Consider the following 17,888-nt stretch of genomic DNA (forward strand, 5'->3'; position numbering starts at 1 on the left):
AGCCAATAGCCAGTTTTAAGAACTGTAGACCCCGATCTTTGAGGACTGCCTGGAACAGCACCTGGGGCCTCTCTCTGCTCTACACCTCTCCTTCATGAACTGTCAATTTGATTTTAACAAGTGCCCTGGTGATGCTGAACAATAGCCTGATTTTAGGAACCGCAGCCTCATAAAAGCTGCCTTGTTCGATCTGGCTGACTGACAGGAATGAAGTGTTAACTTTCTAAACTTGTTTTGCTAGAGCTCTCCAAAAGTAGCAAGACAACAGTATAATTTCTCAGGCCAACACCGGACAAAAGGTACTGTGTTTTTCCTTGGCTTGGGAGAGGGGAGGAAAGAACACTGAGATTCTAATCCCTGGGTTGGCGTGGCTCAGGTGATCACACAGCACTCTCTTTTATGACAGTGCATTTCCCAAGCATCGCTTTGGGAAGCTTTGGGCCTCAATTCTCTGGGAAACATAAAATCAGTCACTTTTGGCAAAGCTCAACGCACTGGAGCATGGGAACCACCAATTAAAGTCAAGATAAGTTCTTGATTCACTAGATGGTCTGGTTACACGTTTGCTTGGAAGCAGCCAGGGATATTGTTTTCTAGCTCAGGTGTGGTAAGGGTCAGGGGACTTTTTCAGTCTCGTGAAGGGAAAACATCGTCATCCTTTCAGCTTCATGTGGGGAAATCATAGAACACAACTGGCATTACTTAATCGAAAGCCACCTGTTCAGTTTTGTTCGTAGGACTTCATCATTTTGAGATGCGGTTGGACATGGCGTTCTGCTTTGGTTACAGTGGATGCAACTTCCCCTGATTTTATTGCTTCTTTGCTTTACTGAGAGAGCCATGCCTCACCTAATAACTGTGCTCCTGTCTCCTGTCAAAGGTGACAAGTTGGTCTCCAACAACTCTGAGACAAAGTGAATTGCTATCTAATCTGTTGCTGTGTGGAAATTTTTTTTCTTTCCTGCTGCCTAGAGTCTAAGAGACACTGTAAGTGCCATTCTGTCTAATCCTAACATCTGCAGTACAACCTGGGAACAGCTGTTCGTTCTGTTCGGCAGTCTCTGAATGCCTAGCTCCTAAGAGGCGGAAGCCAGTTGGACCGGGATTGCCATTCCTCACTGCACACTTCCGCCCAGTGTTTCTAAGCTCCAGCAGATGAGGAGAATCTCCTGGGCCAGGGAGTTTCTGTTGCTCTGCACAACAGTGGTGAAACCTCAAGCTGATTTTCCAACCCCAGAGTAAAGTGTCATGCGTGACAGGCCACAGCACAGATGTGAAAACCAGAGGGGATCAGCTCAGTTGCTGGCGTCCACTCTTCCCGTCCTCACCACATAAGCGTCAGCATGAGTGCAGACTTTCCTTCGATAGATCTGCCTTTCAAGGGAGATGGTGACAAGGATGAGTGGGCACTGGGGACCACGGAGGTCCTTCCTCGTTTCTTAAAGCAGCACTAAGCACTTTAGTGGACAGCAGTAATCATCAAAGAGCACGAGTGAGGCCTGAGTCTCAGCGAGGACTCCACTGTGGCCATGCCCTGCACTGCTGCAATAATAATGTAAGCAATGAGAGCGAATCTGTGTTGAGTGCTGGCTCTGTGGCAGGGCCTGTTGGAAGCATCTGACATGTACATTTCATCCAACTCTAAGCATCCTCCACTGGAGATTTCAGTGGCTGCTCAAGAGTTAAGTGTCTTCTGCAGGCACAGACGTATCTTCTTGAAAAGACAAGAAAATGAGTCATACTACCATGACAAAACCCATAGAGTATCTCTTTCTGTTGTCACACTATTCTTTTCTCTTCCCTGAATGTTGAAGGATTTGGCAAAAGAATCCTCTAATACAAAAACTGCCCTTATCTCAAAAAGTGATCCTTGTATTCTGGTAAGATCAGCAGACTGTGCATTGCTCAGATCCAATATACAAACAATTGATACAGCTGACAATGGCCCTTCTGAAGTTTGTTTCTAATAACTGTCCTCCAAAAGGGAGATGGCTTATGTTGCAAAGTCCGCTGACGCTGACCTGCATGTCTCAGCTCCAACAGGAGGAGGGTTGGGAATAAGGCTTAATGGATGGTGGCAGGGATTCGTTTCTTCTTTACAGCAGCTAACATCTGTTCCCTCCACAACTGGTTGGGATATAACAGGAAGTGAGTCGGCGAGCAATTAGAATGAACTACTGTGGTTTGATTTATGGAAATAACTTCTGTGGGAGGAGGTGGCTGTGGTTTGGGTTACGTGTGTGTCTATGAAACCCAAGAAACTGTCATGTAATCTGCTATACACACACTGTGTTCCTCTCTTCTAACCAACCTCAGTCAAGGTGAGTTCAATGATGAGGGTCAGGCCTGGACTCACCCAGTGAAGGTCATAATCAGATGGCCTTGCTCTTCCTTCATCATCTTCATATAAAGGGAAACCTTCCCTCCGAGCCTGATAATACTCCTTCCGCAACTTCTGGATGCGGTCGGTGCTTCCGCCCATGGGCCGGCCACTACGGGACACAATACAAGAAACCCAGTCACACAGTGTATGCATCTCTGAAAGTTACTCTGAGCGTCTTAATAAAGGAATTGGCATCCACATTTGGAAGTTTGGATACTACAATTCAGCTATGCTAGGAAAATGATGAAATCAGCAGTAAAATTGAACCAAAAGTGGTTCTTATGCACATACCTTTAGCTGTATGGGTCAAAACATTGGACTTGGGATTAATAAATGACTTTTGAATGAGGATGCAAGATAGAATCCTCATCTTTTAGAGTAATTAAAAAACTCCTTATTTCCCTCTTCTAATCATACACAGAGTTAGTTAAATTTTACTGTATCTATTTTCTCATATAAGAGTTGCCTATTTGGAACAAAGTTGGCCAGACGGTTGGAGATGATACAGACTTGTCTCTTGCCAGTGTTCATCTCAATGAGACTCATGAATTTTTTTGAGGAGAGGGTGTGGGTGAGATACATATATACAGGCATAGCCACAGCATACGGAAAGATAAAAAGGCCAAAAAGTAAAAGGGTCAGATGGGGAATACAGGAGGATACAGAATGCACTATCTCGTTTGCTCGTCCAAAGCTCTGGTCTCAGGAGTTAGGGCTGCTCCAGTGATTCATCTACCCAAACCAAACTAGGCATCTAGGGGCTCCCTTTTAGGTTGGATTGGTCATTATCATCTCAGCAGAATCAATATCACACAATGTAATTCAGGTAAAGGAAGCAAGGGAAGAACGGCATTCAACTTCTTTGGTTCATTTGAGGCATAACTGACTGCCCAGTTGTGGCAGAACTTATATTACAATCTGGGACTATAGAAATACAGAGTTCACAGTCCTTGTCTACAGCAAGTACCATGTTGGAGGTAGAGGGTAGATACAGAAGACACAATCCACGGTGGCAGGTGCTGCAACAGAGATCAGCACAGTTGTCGTGAGGAGACAGAAACCCAAACTTTGACAAGGTGAGAGCAGAGTCATGGAAGATCATGAAAGGCTGCACAGAGCAGGGGATCCTTCAGGGAGCCTTGAGGAATGCACAGGTGCTCAACTGCTGGATAAGTCAGATGAGGAAATTGCTGGTATAGAGAAGGCCAGGGCCACGTGCAGCAGTAAGAAAGCATCTCGCTTTGGGGAATTGTGGGTATGTCAGTTTGAGCAAGCAGTGAACCTCAACTTCTTTGTCTTGCCTCATATACATATCAGCCGATACATGCTTCTTTCCTCTGTCATTTAGAAAGCATATTAGAATAAAAATGAGTACTGGTGACTTCAGCTTAGAAGATATTCTGAATTCAATAAATGACAAAAGCATATTACTTGTACAATTCGGTACTTTAACTTCATGGGTAATGACACCTGGGCTACATGAATGTGAATCGTTGTTGTAGTGATAGGGTATATGAGAAGAGACAGGGGTGAAGAGACGAGTGAGGCTTGGAAAGATAGGTGGGGCCCCAATGTGAAGAACCTTGCATGCCAAAAGTTCCTCAAATATTACAGTTGAGTTTTAAGTTTAAATGAGTTATCTAAAAGCAATAGAGGTTAGCTATTTTTTAAAATTCTTGAAAATTATGCTTGTACATTGAAAAAATGGTGAGTGAATATCTTTTGGAAGAAAAGCATTCTTTCTAAAGAAGGTCACAAGTTCACTGAGCATGGGACTATGAGTCTATGCCTGTCGCTGCTACAGTTTGCACAGGGCTCTGGGCTCAGGTACCCCACAGGCCCTCAGCAAGCTTACACCTTGGAGTAAGAAAAGACAAATCCTTAGAAGACACACACCCTTATTTTTTTTTCAATAAGTATTTAAAAACTCTCAATTCTTTTCTAATGTTCTTTATCATAGTTTATTCTTCCTTTGAGCACATGGAGAAGACAATAATAAGAAAACAACAAAAGGCTTCATAAACATTTCTGAACCATGGGCAGGCAGAAAAAGCAGCAGAGTCTGTTTTGAACAGCTTCCTCTGTTTTGGAGTAACAGGAGAGGATGTCGGCGTTTGTATCCAATGCACAGGCTTCTGCCGATTACGGGAATTCATGAGCAGCGCTCAAACTCACCAGATGAGTTCAATCAACACGGTGCAAACATTGCATACATAATCTATTAGTTTACCCAAAAGAAACTGAAGCATTGAATTCAAGTAGAATGAAGTCATCAGTAATAAAGAGGGGAAAAAAAGAAAGAAACAGATAAGACAATTTAATATAAAAAAAAACCAAACACTACAATTTTCCTCCATTTGTGGTAGGAAAAAAAACATACTTGGGCTATAAACTATTCTTCCATATGCCTATTAATACATAAATTTGAAAATATGGGTTTCATCAGATTGCCATTCTCAAATAAGGGAATGGAGGAAGAATACAAAATCAGTTATTCAAGATTCAGAAAATCCCCTATGGCTGACAGGAACATGACTATTTACCCAAAAAAGAAATCTGGCTCCAGTGAAAAAGCAGGAAAAAAGTCCAGAAAGTCATGGAACATCTAACTGCAAAACATGCCATATCTTCTTCTTTCATGAATATTTTAAAGAAGATATTATGCAAACCTTCCATTGTACCCTGGGACTACATCTCAATATTGTCTACTCTTTCTTCCTTTCCAACCCTCATTTTACCTTTAGTAAACTGCATCAGATTTTCCCAGAGAAAGTTTTTATATACTGAAATTGGGAATGGCAAATTCTGATTTCACTTTTTAGCTCTTCTCATTAGGATAATACCTATAAATTTACCATCAAGTTAGTAAAAATGATAAATACCATTATTGTAACCAAAACAATTAATTGAGTGTATTTTGTGTTGAAGTTGCAAAAATTTAGCACATTGAAGAGGGACATACAAACACCTTTGCAATAACAGCAGAAATTATTATAGCTATGCTTTATAGGACACTTATAAAGCACAGACTTGTATTTACTTTCTGCCCAGGGCAGACATCATTAATCAATTACTGCCCTATCCCTAACTACACCAGACATAACTTTAGAATTCTTCTCAAGCCAGAACTTCAGAAAGCCACTAATAATCTATAGAAGCTGGCATATGAGTTGAGGTTGTTTACAATTCCTGTGTAACAGGTGCTCCAAATATTGCAAAAGAATATTGAGAGAGAGGTTTTATTATTATTCTCAGTAAGGATGAAGCATATAAGACTCACAGCTCAAGATGATTAAGAAAGTCTGACTTCCAAGACTACACATTCCACCATAGCTTGCGACTTCCAGCCTGCTCTCTTCCTTCATCTTTTGTGTATCTTAGACTGGGTTCTCCCGCAATACCTTGAACCAGAATGGACCTTAAGGCTAGCCTATAGGACTTACGCTCTGAGGATTCTAGTTTTCCTTCTCTATTTTTATGTTGGCTGTTCTATTTTCCTGGCTTTATGGAACTCAGCAGTACAGATTCTAGAGAATCGCTCGTCTTTTAGCTTCAGAAGTGACATCAGATTATGATGTAACTCAAATATCCTTGGAACCAAATAACACACATCAAAGTATCAACAATCCCATCTCCCCGTTGCTGGTCAGAAATCAGCCTTTCTATATTATTATTCACTGGGTGAAGTAAAGCCTGGCTATTCTTACAAAGAGTTCCTACCACATCTGCATCCATATATGGATGATCAATGCCATCTTACACTTGCAATGTGCCAACTTTTTATATGAAATTAATTCAAGCAGTGTAACAAAAAAGATTTATATTGTAGTGATTTCTTATAAATTGCACAGCCTATGCCTCTAAAGGAACATGTAGAGTTAAATAAGCCCCTTTTATGACATTTTAGAGCTGGACAGAGCATAAAGTTGCAATGAATGTCAGAAACCATGTCATTTTCTTCATGGACACCTACAGTAATAAATTCCAATAGCAGTAAACATCCCACAAGGCATTCTGTGCTTCTGTGAAATCTAACCTTACTCTTCTGACTTTGTAATTACATCAGTTGTAGTCCTTTTACAAATGAGTGTTTATTTGTGCATGCCATAGTCTCCTCCCACTACTGTGGCAGGCTAGAGAAAACACACTAACGTATATCGGACTCTTATGATGTCTACAATAAAACATGTGTGCCCTCTATACTTCATCTTATTTAATTCTCAGTCAAATCTGTGTGGATGGCGTTGTTATGGATGTCTTACCGATGACTACACTGACTCTCAGAGAAGCGACTCCTCTGGTGGACGGGGGAGCAGGGTTTGTGTGCCTCCAGAGTCAGTGCTGTTTCTGCCACATCATGTTGCCTCATGAGAAAGGCATTAAAATGCAGCAGGCATTTTGTAGCTGTAGTTCACAGGCATTTCAAGGCAGAGGGAATTTAGCAGAGCACATTTATAGCTATACCTTTTGATATTCTTTTATTTGCACAGATCTTTGCAATGAAAATAGAAATAGAAGCAGCTAAAGTAATAGAAATACATGCAATGAAGTCTGTATTCATTAAAGAATGATGTTGGAGCAATTGCAGACTGAGATTTCTGGGCAATTAATATTATATCTCTAGCAGGCGTATGTGGGAAACTGGTATGAGACTGAATGGGGTGCAGAAGAGAATCACCACATGACAAAAGATCACAGAGGAGACTGGGTCCGGACCAGGGCTAGGAGCCAGTCAGGGCTGCTGCTGGGAAGGAGTTGGTCAAACCACTAAATCCCTCCATTGCTGGACTTGGGAGTTATGTGTGGTTACCTGGTGTGTATGTCGACGTATGCATGCGGCTAAATGCATCCATCCTGTGACTAAATCCTATATAGTTTCAAACAGCTGTTTCTCTTTCAGTGTTGGTTCCATATAGCCTCAAGACATTCCTCATTTTAAAGGAAGTGTGATTGTGCTTTTTGGTGAGCACAGTCCCTCATTTGTGGGGAGGAGCTTGGTGTGCAGACTTGGTGGTACAACTGTCTGCCTCATGCGATAGAACCTTCAGGAATATCGCTATCTGGAGAGGAAAGCCCTTAAGCACTCACTGAACGAAGTCCTTTAAAGTAGATGTGTGTAAGTGAACAACAAACAGTGGGACGGAGAATCTATTTCAGTGTTTGACAGATTTCTTAATTTTTATAAACCTACTGTAAAATGTTATTTTGATGCTTCCTTTAAAAGTTTTAATTACCATACATTTGGTACCCATCTTTCAAAACTTACAGAAGAGTGGCATTTCAGTGGTTTCTTCAAAAAGGGTTTAAAGATATGCAATAAAAAAGACACCTTTGTGCCCTTTAAGAATGACAAGATGCTATTTTTTCCTGTCTTTCTCTTCAACCCCTGGGGAAATGTTGTTTGTTTTTGTATTTTTTCCATTTAACAAACCAAAAAGCATCATAATTTTAAAGTTAAAATTTAGCAAGGCCATAGTTTTACCATAGAAAACAAGGTCAAATATTGTTTAAAGCTGGAACAGCTTTAAACATCTGAGAGTCTGTGAGAGTCACACTCTCAATAATATAAACATAACAAAATGTAACTGGTTCTCTGCATTGTTATTTTACAAATTTTACTGTAAACCTCAAAAATTTTCTGGACAAAATGTTCAGCAGATGACAGACAGTCACAGAACAACTGTTTTTTTTTTTTTTTATTTCCTATTGGTGATAAAGGATATTCTGTCAAACAAAACTGTTGATAGATTTTTACACATGTACTCAGGATCATTAATTCAAAATTATTTAAGGCTTACAGAAACTACAGTCTCAACAACACTTACCATAATACTCTATAGATTTAACTCCCCATGATGAAAATACATCTATATAGTATGGCCATACTAAAAAGACTGAATAATAAATAATTGATTTTAACAGGACTTAAATATATAGAACTCTTTGACATTTTAATCCAATCTCAAACAGCTTTGAAAATTATCAGTATAAATATTCAGTGAAAATATGGATATGTAAAGTAAATTCTCTATCTTGAGATAGAGGGGGCTGGCATTGTGGAGTACTGGGTTATTCAGTGGCCTGCAATGCCAGCATCCCATTGTAGAGCTGCAGTTTGGATCCCTGATGCTCTGCTTCTGATCCAGCTCTCTATTAATGCACCTGGGAAGGCATCGGAAGATGGCTCAAGTACTTAGGCCCAGAGAGAGTTCCTGGCTTCTGGTTTTGTTCCAGCCCATCCTGACTGTCGCAGCTATGTCGGGAGTAAACAAAGAAATGGAAAATTTTTTTGCTTCTCCCTTTCTCTCTGGTATACTGCCTTTCAAATAAATAAACTAAATGTTTTTAAAAATCTAGTACTTTTAGGCCAGCGCCGCAGCTCAATAGGCTAATCCTCCACCTAGTGGGTTCTAGTTCCGGTTGGGGCGCCAGATTCTGTCCCGGTTGCCCCTCTTCCAGGCCAGCTCTCTGCTGTGGCCAGGGAGTGCAGAGGAGGATGGCCCAAGTGCTTGGGCCCTGCACCCCATGGGAGACCAGGAGAAGCACCTGGCTCCTGCCTTCGGATCAGCGCAGTGCACCGGCCACAGCGCGCCAGCCGTGGCAGCCATTGAAGGGTGAACCAACGGCAAAAAGGAAGACCTTTCTCTCTGTCTCTCTCTCTCTCTCACACTATCCACTCTGCCTGTCAAAAAAACAAACAAAAAACAAACAAACAAACAAAATCTAGTACTTTCAAAGGCACATTGATGAATAGAATCTTTCACCATTTAGTTCAGAGGAATTTTGGGACCCGTAGCTAAGTACCCATGAACAATACTGGATATTATTTCTAATTTCTTTCCAAATTTACCATTGTTATTTATGATGGTAGTCACCATTCTTAATTATACATGCCAAAAAATTCTCCCACTTTCCCCCAAATAATTGCAATATGCATTTGCTCGTATGGACATCGCATTTCTATCAAAGTTACACATTTTCTTATTGACTGTAAGTTTTTTTTTTTTCCTTTTTCTTTGACAGGCAGAGTTGGACAGTGAGAGAGACAGAGATAAAGGTCTTCCTTTTTCCATTGGTTCACCCCTCAAATGGCTGCTACGGCCGGTGCGCTGTGCTGATCCGAAGGTAGGAGCCAGGTGCTTCCTCCTGGTCTCCCATGCAGGTGCAGGGCCCAAGGACCTGGGCCATCCTCCACTGCACTCCTGGGCCACAGCAGAGAGCTGGACTGGAAGAGGAGCAACCAGGACAGAACCCGGTGCCCCGACCAGGACTAGAACCTGGGGTGCTGATACCGCAGGCAGAGGATTAGCCTAGTGAGCCGTGGCACCAGCTATTGACTCTAAATTAAGAACTCTCGGTAAGTGTTTGGCTTAGCAATTAAGATGTTGCTTGGGATGACTGCATCTCCTATCAGACTGCCTGGGTTCAAGTCCTGGCTCCAATCTGAATTCCAGCTTCCTGCTAATGTGCACCCTGGGAGGCAGATGGTGATGGCTCAAGTAGTTTTGTCCCTGTCACCCATTTGGGAGACCTGGAGTATGTTCCAGGATCCTGGATTCAGCTTTGCTGGGTCATGTTGTAGATGTCTGAGGAGTGAACCAAAGGATGGGAGCTCTCTGTCTTTCTGATTTTCTTCCTCTCAAATAAATAAAATAAATCAAGAGCCCTTTGCTTACTATGCTTGTCTCTAAATTCTAATATTAAGAGTAATGAATTTAGAGCCAGGGTGAATAATATTACTAACAGACAGATGAACTTTTTATATCTACAATCTCATTTGATTTCTAGGACACTATTTTCGTCTATTATTTCTGACATGATTCTTATTGGAAGGTGAGGAAGCAATGCTTAGGCATTGGAGAGAATATTCAATGTTTCATAACAAATTGACGGCACAATATGAGAAAGTACTATGCACTCTGCTAGGATATAACTTAGAAAAGAGTGCCTAGACATTTCCAATGGTTCTACAGAATTAATCCTTGTGGTAGGATTCGGTGGAGAAGTTGAAAAACTGGTTGAGAGATATTGACAAGCAAGGTAGGGTCCCGAGGAAGGAAAACAGCACAAAGCACAAGGATATGTTAGCTCAATCTGGAATCCTGAGCAACAGTCCTTCCCTGGCCATGCTGATGCTGCTTGGGGCATTTCTGACCTCAAGGCAACAATCTGGCCATGTGACTTGGCTTACCTGGTCTCCTGACTTTGCCATGGCAACCTGGGTCTGACCTTTTGTCTTTAGCATCTGCTTCCTTTGAAAGCCTTGTCTTAGTATTTCCATCCCTAGACTGGAGAATTGACCCTCTGACACCCATAGCTTGAAGATTTGCCTTGGCAAACTTAACCCTGGACTGGACTTTGACCTCGATGAATCAAGCCATCATGGTCTAGCATAAAGAAATGCAGGCCTCTTCCCCCAGCATATTTGACTGCATAAAGGTAAGCATTTCTGCTCTCGCCATGAGCCATGGCTACATTTACCATTGAAAGTGATCTCATGGATTCACAAAGGGCGACTTTCTCCCACATGATTGACCTCTGTGATTGAGAATCATCACCAGGTCAATGTCCTCTCTTCTTCTGCTGAAAGACATTGCTCTATCTTTGCTCATTAGCTCTTGAGACAACCTGAGGCTGCTCTCAAAATATTCCGCTTCCTTACGTCCATTTCTAGCACAGGTAGAAATTCCTTAGGTGTGACACTGACAGTATTATTCACAAGTGAACAACACACAAATTATTCATAGCTTCAACTCACCATTATAAGCCTGTAATAAATAAATGCATATTCAGATACTACAGAGTGACCTCCTGGTTGTATTTACATTTCAGAAGTCAGTTTTGCCGTTAGTCATAAAATACTCATTTCAGTTTCATATCTTTGAATAGTATTCCAACACATTTCTTCTAACACAATGCCATATTTTTGAGCCTCAAATAACTAACATAAATACTGCACACTTGAAAGTTATGTATAAGCATGTGATACATATTGTCTCAAGGCATTTTGCCAATTTTATCAACAATATAAAGTATGTGGGGGTCACAAGAGGAATTTATCAAGTGTTTCATATGGTAATTTTTGTTTCTTAAGGAAGAATGATTTTAAAATATAGTTGAAGAGTTCACACTGGATGGCAGCAAAATTATCCCTTCAATTTTACTCCACATTTCTGCAAAACAAGCACGCATAGATACAAAGAATAGATTTGGATCAGTTTGAAACCATTCAACTACTGTGTCTTATTAGAATAAATAAGTCATGCCTTGTATTGTCATTTGTGGCTGAAGTGTAGTGACATCACATCACAACTACATTTAATTGATACCAAGTGTTTGAGCATATACAGAATTAGGGGCAGGGGGCAGAGTAGCAATGTAAGTAGTGATAATATGCCCATTAGCCAATCCATTAATCCAGTGTTAGTGAACATATGCCCTTGGACATGAGCTGAATTGGTTTCCCTCAGGTGGTATCAGTTTCTACCCATCTTTCATAACATAAATTTTATATTGTCCTAAAGATGATTCCATTGTTTAAAGATATGTATTGCTTGTCCAACACGGCCAGGCATATGCTAAGCAATTCAGCTGGTGCTCACCCACAGAGAGATCCATGTGATGCCAATCTAAAAGAAACAGCACTAGGTAAGTTTAGTGAGCTATTCTAGGTAGGGTGCAATTGTATGCAAGGATTTCAGCATATTTTTGCAACAAAATACACTTATTTTTAAATTCTGTTTTCTGGGTGCCTGCACTGTGGCATAGTCTGTTAAGCCCCTGCCTGCGGCACAGCATCCCACATGGGCACCATTTCGAGTTCCAAATGCTTCACTTCTGATCCAGCATCCCTGCTGATGGCCTAGGAAAGCAGGAGAGGATGGCCCAGGGGTTTGGTCCCCTGCACTCGCTTGGGAGACCTGGAAGAGGCTCCTGGCTCCTGGCTTCAGATCGTCCCAGCTCCGGCTATTGTGGCCATATGGGGAGTGAGCCAGCAGATGGAAGGTCTCTCGCTCGCTCTCTCTGTGTCTCTGTTGCTCCCTCTCTCTGTAACTCTACCTCTCAAATAAATAAATATTTTCAAAAATTCTGTTTTCTGTAAACTGTTTGAAGTAACCTGGTAGCATTCTCTTAAAGTGTTTTTCAAGGTTAGATTTTTGACTATAGATATTTTTTTCCTTTCACATGACTTCAAAATCTAGCCTTGTTTAAACATGATTCCACTTGGAACACTACAGATTTTCTCAAAGGCTTTTATAGTACAAAGTAAAATTAACAAAATATTGATTAAAAGGTCAATGGAAGAAGCCTACAAAACTTCAGTTTTCATTCACACTCTTGAATTGAACAAAAGATGATTTAAAAGAAAAATAAACTTTGCTGTTTTTATAATCCTTGAGCAAATTAATGATCACACACACACACACACACACACACACCCTTTCTCAAAGAAATTCTCACCAACAACTGCAGGACCTGAAAAGATAAAATTATTATCTTCTACGCTTAAATCAAACACAGCTTGAGTTTTTAGAATACATCTCTGACATTTAGATGTGGATTAAAGTTTCAGGGTCAATTCTGGGAAAAATAAGCCTTTGTGAGCTACGGCCATGGGACTTTGTTGAGTTTCCTAGGCCTCCAAGAAATTCCCTCTTCCTCAGAGGGCACATAGAAAGAAATTCTCTCTTCTCCCAAGGGATGATGGAGCAGCATCAATGACTCTCAATCCCCTCCAGCTGGATACCTAGACCTTACTTTTAGAATAATAAAGGAATAAGCCCTAACGGATGACACAATTAGGAGGGAAAGTAAGGAAATTTTAAATGACTTCATGCATGGATGGTGGACTCTTATTTAGAGGACTACATTATTCAGCAGGGGCAGGATAGAGAGTGCTCTGGTAAGAAAATGCCAATAAATGATAACTGCAATTTCTTACACAATAAGGATTGTTCTCTCTTATCAGAAGCATTGGGGGAAATATTAAAGTGACAAAGAAAAAAATAGTACAAAAAAGAAGAGAGACCAAATTTTTCAATTGAAAGAAGCTAAAGATTCTGAAGAAGCTTAACCCCAGATGTTGGGAGACACAGCATTGAAAATATATATGATAGGTAAACTAGTTCCCACTTTTGCATCTATTAATGGCATCTACTTATATAATAAATTGTCCAAACACCCAGAATGGATGGCTAGGTCATATAGGTATGATCTTAATTATTACATGTGGTGTCAAATCATCCTAAAAAAGAACAGAATTCTACTGCAATATCTGATATGATTATCCCAAAAGTAATTAGGCTCAGAAGGTCCAAGAATTCATTAATAACATACTTTGATATTACCTATGTTGCTTTAATTCCTGTTATAGCCACATGCATGATTGCTGAGCTCTTCTGAGATTTTAAATAAGGTTATAACAACTATCCTGGCCAAATAGATAATTAAATCCAAAGAGCTGAATAAAAAGTTAACATCTACTTAGGTCCCCAAGGGCACTGAATCCAAGGGTATCCCACAACTCTCATTTGCCTGGATGTAAAGTGAGCTCTGGTAACCCTTTAGCCCCATGCTGACCTTGTGACATTGGGGATTTACAGGATAGAAGGCACCTTCTATTATCATCTCCCATGGATTGGTGCAGTTTATTTTCAGAAGATGGTCAGATTCTTAGAACAAATCCTTGCTAGAAAACACCCACTTTCTTTTCAAGATGAAATAGAAAACAGTAAGCTGATGTCAAACTTAGCTCATACACTGTTTTAGCAAGAGCTCTCCAATATCCCTCTGAATGTTTTCTGATGTGTAAATTTATTTAAACTTTTCTTATTCTCAAAAATTGCTGTGTCCCTGGCCCTGGGGAGGTAAAGGTGATTAAGACCCAGGCCTGACCCTCAGGGATTTCACAGTCTAGCAGGGGAGAGGGAGGTATAAATAAATAATGACAGTGCAATGCGGCAATTATTATGAGGAAGTATCATAAAGTATAATGAAGTCCTGCAGTAGCTCAGAGGAGAGGCTGATGAACTCTCCTTAGGGGTGGGGTTCAGGAAAGGAGACACAGAGGAAATGGATGGCTGTGGATGCGCATGCGGGGTGTACGGGACACCACAGGGGGCCACATGAAAGGGCACAGTCAGGCCTGGCAGAAGTTTGGGGAAGGTGTGGAAATCGGGAAATTAGGCCAGTAGGACTTGAACAGCTCCATACATCACGGTTTCTTAAAGGTCTGATGTGGACTCATTGGAAGATTTCAAATAGGATACAGCCATTGTGGGGAGCAACTCAGACTAGACTAAGTTACTGGAATTAAGACTTATTCTATGCATCTGCTCTCCCACAATATGGCGCTGGGAGAGGAGTAAAACAACTTTTACACAGCTGCCTCCAGTTTGACCAATAACCTGCAGGAGCTGATCCTGCTCCTGATTGGAGGAGAGCAGCATGCTCGGCGTGTGGGTAGCAGAGTTGGGATTGGTGGAAGAGGACTATAAAGGAGGAGAGAGACAACATGCACCAGGAACATCTATCTGAAGGGACACCTGTGCAGCCCCCGAGAGAGCCGGCCGGCGGTGTGCCGCTCCCCCGCAGAAGTGGGGAAAGTGGCAGGGGGAACCGCCCTTCCACGGAGGTGGAAGGGTCGGCAGCCAACCCAGGAAGAACCAGCAGCAAACCCGGGAAGGGCCGAGCAGACAAAAGAACAGCGCAGGGTCCTGTGTCGTTCCTCCGCGAAGAGGGGGAGCGACATAATGGTGCCGTGACTCGGATAGGAAGCCTAAGAGGGATAATGGTGCCGTGACTCGGATAAGAAACCTAGGCAGGGTTTAGTGTCGTTCCTCCATGAAGAGGGGGAGCGACATAATGGTGCCGTGACTCGGATATGAAGCCTAGGCAGGGTTTAGTGTCATTCCTCCACGAAGAGGGGGAGCGACAAGCCATCAGCAGAGCTATGCTTTCTGTCAGGAAAACTGTGAAAGCAATAACCCATGGGATGAACCCGTTGACCTCTATGGGTTCTCCTTGCACTTCTATTCAATGACTTCTTGTGTGTGCACACAGTTCAAGCTAAGTGATTGACTGAACCATGGGCAAAAGTCACCTTCAAACTCCATCTCCCTACCTGTTGGATATTGTGCCTCAAGGCCGCTGGAGATGAAGACAATGGGACGCTGAGACCTTCCTTCTGTCTGAGAACTTGCACATTTTCCAGAACTAGAGTTCCTGTTTAACTAGGCACATGAACTGGCGATGAAGCAGGACGCGTACTTAAAGCAGTGATAAATTCCCCATCAGGAAGAGAGCACTCACTGCCAATCAGAGGGTAGGAAGTGAAAAGAAAACAAATGAAACCGACCCGTTATGGGTTGACAAAGACTTTCAGTTTCTCTGGCACTTAAAGGGAAAGCAGCCACAGACTCTTAATTAACAAATAGCCATTGCCCCAGTCAGCGGAGGGAACGGCAGTGCCTGAGTGTCTGCCTTCGAGCAATTTGTAGCTGTCTCCCTGATCAGAAAAGTGAATGAGTCGTTGGATATCAAAGAAGAGAGAAAATTAGGCATTATGCCGTTGACAATTGAACTCCACGAATAACTCACATTGAAAATGAATTACAAACATGCCTTCCTCCAGCTTTCAGTAGCCGCTCCACAATGTGGCAGTTGCTAGTTTTTTTCAATAAACATGATGTCAATTATGCCTTTTTTCCATCATGGTGAAGTCATGTGCAGGGAATAATTATCTTTTTTTTTTTTTTGGTGCTTCATGTAACAATTCCTTTCCATTTTGCTATATGTAATACTGAGGCAAAGCAGCTGTCTGATGTGTAATCTATACATTGCATCACCATTATTTTTTCTTATTTCTCCCCAAGTTCCAACAGTTGTATTAGCGACACCCTTTTGGTCAGCTCTCAATTATCTGCAAAACATAGGCAGTTTGGAAGAGCATGAAGAGTAAACACTACAGATGATTTTTAAACCCGCAATTTTAGTTTCTTTCTCAACAAATGTTTTCCCAGCACTGTAAATGATACCCCAATTAATGGACTTAAGTTTCACATTCTTTTCCTGGCCCAGCCCCTTGTTTGGTAAAGGTGCTAATGAGGAGAAAAAAGGCCATAAGGCAAGCAGGACTGCAAAAGCAAGAGGGCTGCACAGACACAAATGAGGAAAACAGAATTTAGACAGTTTAGATTTACCAGCTCAGGAAAACATCTCCTTACAGGTTTCCTATCACCAGGGAAATGTAACTTTTCAGATTAAAAAGTACCAGGTACTAGTTTTCTAAGTGGATAAAGTGAAAGCAAAAGTTATGCAGAGCACAGTACCAGCATTCGTGTGTACTCAGATATGCTACTCCAGGGAGCTTTGGGGTGCATGCACTTGTTTCCTATATTCTGCTATTAGCCATAAACTTTATTACTATCCACACTACTAACAACTATTTCCCCCCTTCCTTGAGGATACATTAAGTATAATCACTTGGATGTCATCAGTTCATTATTTGTTGAAGAAACCTGCTCTTAGAAAGTGAAGGAGCAGAACATGTTGAATGGCATTGCCTTATTTTGTGCATCCCAGATTAAGATGAAGGAGGGCGGGGCTTTGTTCTTGATAGCTTCTAGTCTACAACAAAATCATCTGTCACCCAAGTGCAAACAAGCCCCTGGCCCCCAGCTAGGAGCTTTTTTTTTTTTTTTTAATCTATATAAAATGTAAGCCACAGGCTTAAATTGAATCATCATGTTATTTCTTCATATTACTTGATTTATTAAAAAAACAGAATACTTTCTATATGTCTAAGAGAGCTTCTAAATTTATAACCAGACAAAAAAGAGAATCATTTCCTCCTCTTCAAGGAAGCTTTTTAATACTGTGTCCAAAATATCCAGGGAATTGGAGGGAGAAAAAAGGAGAGAGGGTGGGAATAAAGAAAAAGAGCTAATGGTCAGAATGCATCCTTATAATAAAATGAGCTTCTTAATGGATGTTCACTACAGGAATAACATTAATTCAGTATTAGGACTTTCACTGGAAAAATATGAATGTAATTTATCTTTTTAACTGTCAGCTGCATTTCTAAAGCTCTGAAGTCTGTAGCTTCCAGGGGCCTTTTGTCTTTCTGCCATGGCAGGAATGTCTTGGACAGCTGTAAGAGCTTTCTAAGCTATCTTTCTCAAAATCCATTAGCTAATTCAAGGAACCTAATTAGAGCTGCCATTTTGATGGAGCATAGTGAATGCTCAGTACAAAGTAGCAACACCATCAATGTTTATTAGAAATCACAAAACCCAAAGTACTGCATTCCCCATGAATATTAATGGGAATTCAGCAAACAAAATATTTATTAAAACACATGCTTAAAACCATCAAGGTTTACAGACAGTTATTGAAAGGGAGAGAGAAAGGCACACACTTGAATTTGAAGGCATGTGCCCACAGATACACAATGAACCAAGATTTATACTTAGGCAGCGTGTCATCATTATTTGTTTGCCCTTCC

At 41.2% G+C, this 17,888-nt stretch overlaps 1 protein-coding gene across 4 annotated transcripts in view; it reads right to left on the reverse strand.

The window, feature by feature from the left end:
* PARD3B (par-3 family cell polarity regulator beta) overlaps positions 1-17,888 on the reverse strand; it is a 1,145,366-nt gene that overhangs the window by 130,611 nt on the left and 996,867 nt on the right. For all 4 annotated transcript variants that reach the window (XM_089330006.1, XM_089330005.1, XM_089330004.1 and 1 more), the window contains one exon: positions 2,357-2,492. In XM_089330006.1, the coding sequence (XP_089186132.1) occupies positions 2,357-2,492 (136 nt within the window). The remainder of the gene's footprint in view (positions 1-2,356; positions 2,493-17,888) is intronic.

This window comes from Oryctolagus cuniculus, chromosome 3, assembly GCF_051225735.1.
Source record: "Oryctolagus cuniculus isolate XC-2025 breed Fujian yellow rabbit chromosome 3, ASM5122573v1, whole genome shotgun sequence".
Lineage (NCBI taxonomy): Eukaryota > Metazoa > Chordata > Mammalia > Lagomorpha > Leporidae > Oryctolagus > Oryctolagus cuniculus.